Source organism: Schistocerca serialis, chromosome 10 (assembly GCF_023864345.2).
Source record: "Schistocerca serialis cubense isolate TAMUIC-IGC-003099 chromosome 10, iqSchSeri2.2, whole genome shotgun sequence".
Lineage (NCBI taxonomy): Eukaryota > Metazoa > Arthropoda > Insecta > Orthoptera > Acrididae > Schistocerca > Schistocerca serialis.
The window spans coordinates 85654927-85662146 of record NC_064647.1 but is presented as its reverse complement, the minus strand read 5'-3'; the positions used below and the strand labels follow the sequence as shown (position 1 = coordinate 85662146).

General features: G+C 42.6%; 1 protein-coding gene across 1 annotated transcript in view; it reads right to left on the bottom strand.

The window, feature by feature from the left end:
- Window positions 1–6203: 6203 nt before the first annotated feature.
- Window positions 6204–7220, bottom strand: part of LOC126425264 (double-strand break repair protein MRE11) — a 150983-nt gene continuing 149966 nt past the window's right edge. Inside the window, exon 12 of the mRNA XM_050088234.1 lies at window positions 6204–6604. Coding sequence (XP_049944191.1) covers window positions 6488–6604 — 117 coding nt within the window. The 3' untranslated portion in view covers window positions 6204–6487. The remainder of the gene's footprint in view (window positions 6605–7220) is intronic.

Here is a 7220-nt window from a genome sequence, read left to right as displayed (position 1 = left end):
CGCGAGTGCATTAGTGTTGTAGAAACAGGATACCAGTTTCCCATAATGACATCCCCTCCCGGGCACTTGCGCTACAAGACTACAATAAACATGTTATATAAATTTGTATTCAACGTCTCAATAACTTAAGCAAGAAAAATTTCACAACATTTTTCATCTCGGTGTGAGGATGAGAGATGTAACATGTCAAATTTGATAAAAAGATACACTGATCAGCCAGAATATTATGACCACAGACATACTATTGATATAAACCCGTCTGGGCGATAGCAGAGTCACCTGGGAATGAATGACTGCTAATCAGACACACATACGGCGCATGTAGTATCAGTCAGCGTGGTGTACGTATGTAGAATGGGGAACATTAATATTATGAAAAGGATAGTTGCTACTCACCATGTGGTGGAGATTGGGGGAGGGAGGGGAGGATAATGGAAAAGGAGATAAGTAAAAGGACTGAGGGTGCGTTGGTGGAACAGAGGGCTGTGTAGGACTGGAATGGGAACAGGGAAGGGGCTACATGAATAAGGACAATAACTTATGAACGTTGAGGCCAGGAGGGTTACGGGAATGTTCACTATATTGCAGGGAGAGTTCCCACCTGCACAATTCAGAAAAGCTGCTGTTGGTGGGAAGGATCCATATGGCACAGGCTGTGAAGCAATCACTGAAATGAAGAACGTTGTGCGCGTGGTGTGCTCAGCAATGGGGTGGTCCAGTTGTTTGTTAGCCACAGTTTGTCGGTGGCCATTCATGCAAACAGACAGTTTGTTGGTTGTCATGCCCACATAGACTGCACCACAGTGGCTGCAGCTTAGCTTGTAAATCATATTGATGGTTTCACAGGTAGCCTTGTCTTTGGTGGGATAAATGACACTTGTGACCAGACTGGAAGTGGTGGTGGTGGTGGTGGTGGGAGGATGTGTGGGACAAGTCTTGCATCTAGGTCTATTACAGGTATATGAGCCGTGAGGCAAGGCATTGGGAGTAGGCGTTGTGTAAGGATGGGTGAGGATATTATGTAGGCTCGGATTGGTGGCGGAATACCACTGTGGGAAGGATAGTGGGTAGGACATTCCTCATTTCATGGCACAATGAGAGGTAGTGGCGGAGAATGTGATTCAGTTGCTCCAGACCTGGGTGCTACTGAGTCGTGACGGGAATGCTCCACAGTGGCCAAATGGTGGGTGACTGGAGATATAAGGCACAGGAGATCTGCTTTTGTGCAAGGTTGGGATTGTAATTACAACCTGTGAAGGCCTCAAAGAGACCCTCGGTATATTTCAAGAGGGACCACTCGTCACTTCAGGTGCGACTGCCATGGGTGGCTAGGCTGTATGGAAGGGATTTCTTGGTACGGAATGGGTGGCAGCTGTCAGTATTGCTGGCAGTTGGTAGGTTTGATATGAACAGAAGTACCAATGTAGCCAACCTTGAGGCAGAGGATATCAAGGTAGGTGGCTTGTTGGGATGAGTAAGACCAGGTGAAGTGAATGGGGGAGAAGGTGCTGAGGTTCTGGAGGAACGTGAATAAGGTGTCCTTACCCTGAACCCATATCACAAAGTTGTCAACAATGAATCTGAACCATGTGTTTGGGATTTTGGGTGTTTAGGAAGGATTCCTCCAGATGGGCGATGAATAGGTTGGCACAGGACAGCACCATGTGGGTGCCCATAGCCATATCCCAGATTTGTTTGTAGAGAATGCCTTTAAAGAAGTAACTGTGGTGAGTATATAGTTGGTCATGGCGACTAGGAAGGTGATTGTTGGTTTAGAATCCATCAGATGTTGGGAAAGGTAGTGTTCAACAGTGGTAAGGCGATGGGCATTAGGCGTGTTAGTGTGGAGGGAGGTGGGAATCAACAGTGATTAGCAGGCACCATGTGGTAAAGGAACTGTGGAGGAAATGGTTGGTGTCTTTTATATAGGAGGGTGAATTGTCAGTAATAGGCTGAAGGTGTTGGTCTATGAGAGCAGAGATTCTCTCAGTTGGGCCACAGTAATTGGCAACAATGGGGCATCTTGGGTGGTTGGGTTTATGGACTTACGAAGCACGTTGAGGGTAGGAGTGCAGGGAGTGGTCCTTTCATTTATTATTATTATTATTTTCCAATAACTAGTAATTTCACACTGTGGTTCCCAGAAGCATTAGTGGTGCACAAAATCGTAATATGTCCTTAAGATGATGACATATACAGGAGCATGAACTTCACTCTTTAAAGCAAGGGTTCTGATTGGTAGACATTTCCAATACAGACCACTTTCATCTGCAATATAAATTTGGTCTGGGGTGAAATCTCTTCTTCCACAAATTTCTGGAACCCTTCCCAGAGGAAATCAGCTGCCACAACGTTTGAACTATGTCACTCTCCTTGCACAGTAAGTTCGCGAATCTTGGGATGACGACTGAATCTGGTTAGCCATCCAGATGAGGCATGGAACTCTCCCTCTAACCCTACAGCATTACAAAAAAATGGTTCAAATGGCTCTGAGCACTATTGGACTTAACTTCTAAAGTCATCAGTCCCCTAGAACTTAGAACTAGTTACACCTAACTAACCTAAGGACATCACACACATCCATGCCCGAGGCAGGATTCGAACCTGCGACTGTAGCAGTCGCGCGGTTCCAGACTGCAGCGCCTTTAACTGCTTGGCCACCCCGGCCGGCTACATCGTTACAAAAAACCAAGCATTTTTGATACTTTTATTTATTTATTTAATCGTGTCAGAAACACACACTATAGCTTACAAGTTATACAAAATAATCCAAAACATGGTACTATAAGCATTACAATTAAATGCGGTGTGACCAGTATGCAGCAACTTCGCATGCTTCCTTGGTGGCATCAATGACATTCTGTGACGTGCATGACATTGGGCATAGTCTACAGACATGAAGATGATTCACTGTCTGTTCTTCACGACATTCACATGCTGTGGAGTCGCATGCAAATCCCCACTTTTTCAAGTTAGTCTTTGTTCTTCCAACTCCAGAATGCAGCCTGTTGAGGGTCTTCCATATTGACCAGCTTTCTTCGTGACCTGACGGGAGGCTTTCGGTCGGGATCATCCACCCTGCAAGGTGGCTGGATCTGGAATGCCACAAGTTGACTCTGAAGTTCGAAGGTGGTTCAGTGAGGCTTTCAGTTGAATGGAGAAAGCTTTTCCTTGACTTGAGCCTTGGTACTGCTGGCTGATATCCGTGTAGAGCGTGGGCCTTCAGATTCAATGCCTTAGACTTTTCCAGTTTTTATGCACATTCACAATTGATATCTGGAGATGGAATGCCCGCTAGACAATAAACTTTATCAAGTGGTGTAGATCTCAAATATCCCATAATAAGTCTGAAGGTTTCATTCAAGGCGATATCCACTTGTTCAGCCTGACTAGATCTGCATCAGACAGGGCAAGCATATTCTGCAACTGAATGACAAAGAGCTACAGCAGAAGTTCTTAAGATGCGAGGATATGTCCCCCAGGTTGTACCCAATAATTTCCAGAGAATGTTGTTCCCTGCAGACACCTTCCGTTTGGTGCTCAAAGAATGTATTCTGTAGGTAAGTGTTCGATCAAGAGTTACTCCAAGATATTTGGGGGTGAAGCAGTGTTCTGAAAACAAGCAATTTCCTTGCTGCATGTCTATTTCTAAAATGTAATGCACAAATCTGTGTTTTTGCTGGATTTAGCTTCAGCTGGTTGTCTTGGTAATAGCCACTTAGATTTTCTACAGCATGGGGGAGCTTCTCTCTAACATGTTCAAAAGATGTTCCTTGAACTGCTAGAGCAACATCATCAGCATAAAGAAATCTCTTTGTCCCTTGCGGGGAGTGCTGATCATTTGTGTAACTGTTACAAGTATAGGAGCTAACACACTCCCTTGAGGAAGGCCGTTCTTTACATTCCTCCATCTGCTCCGCAGACCTCGAAATTCAACAATAAACTTTCTGTTCCGAAGAAAGCACTCAATCATTTGGGTGAGTTTGTAACCCCCAGTTATGTGAAGCACTTTATTTAGCAATGTATGGTGGTTAACAGTATCATAGGCTGATGTCAAGTCAATAAAAGCTACACCAGTGACTTTGTTGTTTTCATAGCTGTCTTCTATATATTGTGTTAGGTGAAGTACTAATCGTACCTGAAACAATGATATCTTCTGCTCATTTTTGGCTAAACCATTGCAAGAGAGCAGCAACTAATTCATCAAATCTATATCTCTTCATGCTTTTTTGTGCAGATGGTCCAGGACTAGAACTGCATTTCCTGGTAAAATTCTGTACTTTTTGCTGAGTGTTTTTAAGGAGCCAAACAGTCTGCATTTCAATTAGTTTTGCAGCAGGTCCCTCACTTCTCAAAGCTTTCAATCAATTCTAATTTTTGTTTTAATGTCAACACATTTCTCTGTGTTCCCGATCACACCGGAACACTGAATATGTCTTTGATTTCCATGGAACAGGTTGGCCGATAGCAGTGGAAATGATACTCTATTGTCATGTGGCAGTCATTTAAACAACAGAAATGGCACTTATTGTCATATGGCAAATTGTTTCACAAATAATCCGCAAACAGGATAATCCATACACTAATAATCACGAATACACTTCATGTATTATCATTGAGGCCAAGAGAGAGAAATCTTAAATTCTAAAAATCACACATCCTTGACCACGTTACACTCCAATGTTACCAATATAATTCAGCCACTGCATCAGGGCATGATAGCAACATTTAAATGGCACTACCGTGAGCTATTGTCGAGACTCATCCTGCAAGATAGTGACACGGAAAACAAAAACATGAATTATGCACTGAAGACAGTATATATGAAACACACAATTTATTGTCGAGTGCAAATCTGGTATAATGTGAAAGCAGAAACTCTTCAAAGGTGTTGGAGCAAACTGTATGACGGGCTCTGAGAAGATGAGTCCGAAAATTTTGAAAACTTGACAGATATGGTAGAAGGAATTCTCAAATGCAAAGACATGGATATGTGCGAGGTGGACAAATGGCTTGTCACTGACCATTTGCAAGAACTCGTTGATCAAGAAATCATAGAAACAGTGTTGCAATCCATAGCTGGCGATGGTTTTCGAACACTAGAGGTAAGGTTATTTCAAGAATTAATCTTTCTAAAACCTGCTGGATATAGTACAACACGGAAGTCACAGTACATGTGCTGCTGCTGCTGCTGCTGCTGTCGTCGGCGGCGGCGTAGATTGCCCTAAGATTTGTTGAACAATGCTGTGAGTCAACACTGGTTAACATCCCTCTGAAGAAATGTTGGTGGAACAATTCAGGTGCTAGCAACTGTTAAGCACAGTATATTGTATATTCAGGTATTGTAATCCCAACAAGTTATCTGAAATGGCTTCTCCCCCTTTAGTTCTATTGATTGGGATTGTATTGGCTCCTGAATTGTGTACATTCACCAATAACGAGGCATCATTTCATCCAAGCCAATAAGTCCAATGAGTGGAAAACATATATCCAATATTATAAAAATACATCTAAAAACAAAGATGATGTGACTTACCAAACGAAAGTGCTGGCAGGTCGATACACACACAAACAAACACAAACATACACACGAAATTCTAGCTTTCGCAACCAACGATTGTTTCGTCAGGAAAGAGGGAAGGAGAGGGAAAGATGAAAGGATGTGGGTTTCAAGGGAGAGGGTAAGGAGTCATTCCAATCCCAGGAGCGGAAAGACTTACCTTGGGGGAAAAAAAGGACAGGTATATACTCGGGCGCGCGCGCGCGCACACACACACACACACACACACTAACCTAACCTAAACACACACACACATATCCATCCGCACATACACAGACACAAGTGAAAATGTGTCTGTGTCTGGCCACGGCAGCCAGGCTCTGTGTGTGTGTGTGTGTGTGTGTGTGTGTGTGTGTGCACGCATATGCGTTTGTGTTTTTGGTGGTGGTGGTGGTGGTGGTGGTGGTGGTGGGGGGTTCATTCCGCTGAAGGCCTTTTTGGCCGAAAGCTTACTTGTCTGACAGTCTTACCTGCAACTCAGCATCTCTGCTGTATGGTGAGTAGCAGTTACCCTTTTCAAAATATTGTCATTATACCATGCTGGATTTTCCATTGTTTAAACATTATAAATCTTCTGACATCCCTGTCATTACCATACCTATCTGAGTTATAATATTCTTACCTAAGTTCAGGTCTCAAGTAATAAAACTGATAACACTGCAGATTTATTAACAAAACTTTTGCCCAATATAACAACAGACATTCAGTTCGAAGTACAAACTTACATGGTATAAAATAAGGGTACATAACATGACAGTTTGACACAAAATTAAGCAACATGTATGCCACAGTTATATCTGTCTGTCTGTCTGTCACATAATGTAACACTTTGCACACTATAACAAGCACTCTCCCCACAGTGGACAGACTGTGCCCTTTGAAGCCTACAGTGACCTGATGCTCCTCTATTTCACATAATGGTGGGAGTTAATCACTGTCACTGAACACTATCGTAGACTTCTTCATGCTTCTGCCACTGCTCCTGCTACTCTGGCCCGTGAATGACTCAGCAATAGTCCTTTGTGCCACAGGCTCATATGTACCCTATAAAATGCAAATAATCATCACATAACTGGAGAGAGAGAGAGAGAGAGAGAGAGAGAGAGAGAGAGAGAGAGAGAGAGAGAATTACAATTAGAGTACGCTCAAGACAAAAGCAAATGAAATTAAGATCAGGTTACCTTCCATTCGGAAAGCAGTTGCACTCCGTGACTGTTATATTGACTTCCAAATTGTAGATTGCAGCAATCAGTTGTCCTTTATAAATTTTATTATGCAGATCTAGATTTTGGCTAGAAGCTAGCCATTCTCAATGCACTATTATTTTCGCTCAATGCATATAATGCCTGTTGGTCAGGCTTCATCCAATATTCATTGAATACTCGATGAACTGTGGATGAAGCCCAAAATCTAGATCTGCACAATGAAATTTAAAAAGGACGACTGATTGCTGCAATCTATAATTTACAAGTGAAATTAAGATGCCAGAACAAGGAACTGCAAATCAACTTAACACAAAATATCTGTAAAAAGAACTATACATCCACAAACACACAAAACAAAAGCAACACAATACAGTAATTAAGCTTTAAACTACAATGCCTCTGTGGATCAGAAACACCAATTCTCAACAGGAACACAGACATTGAAAACACTAAGA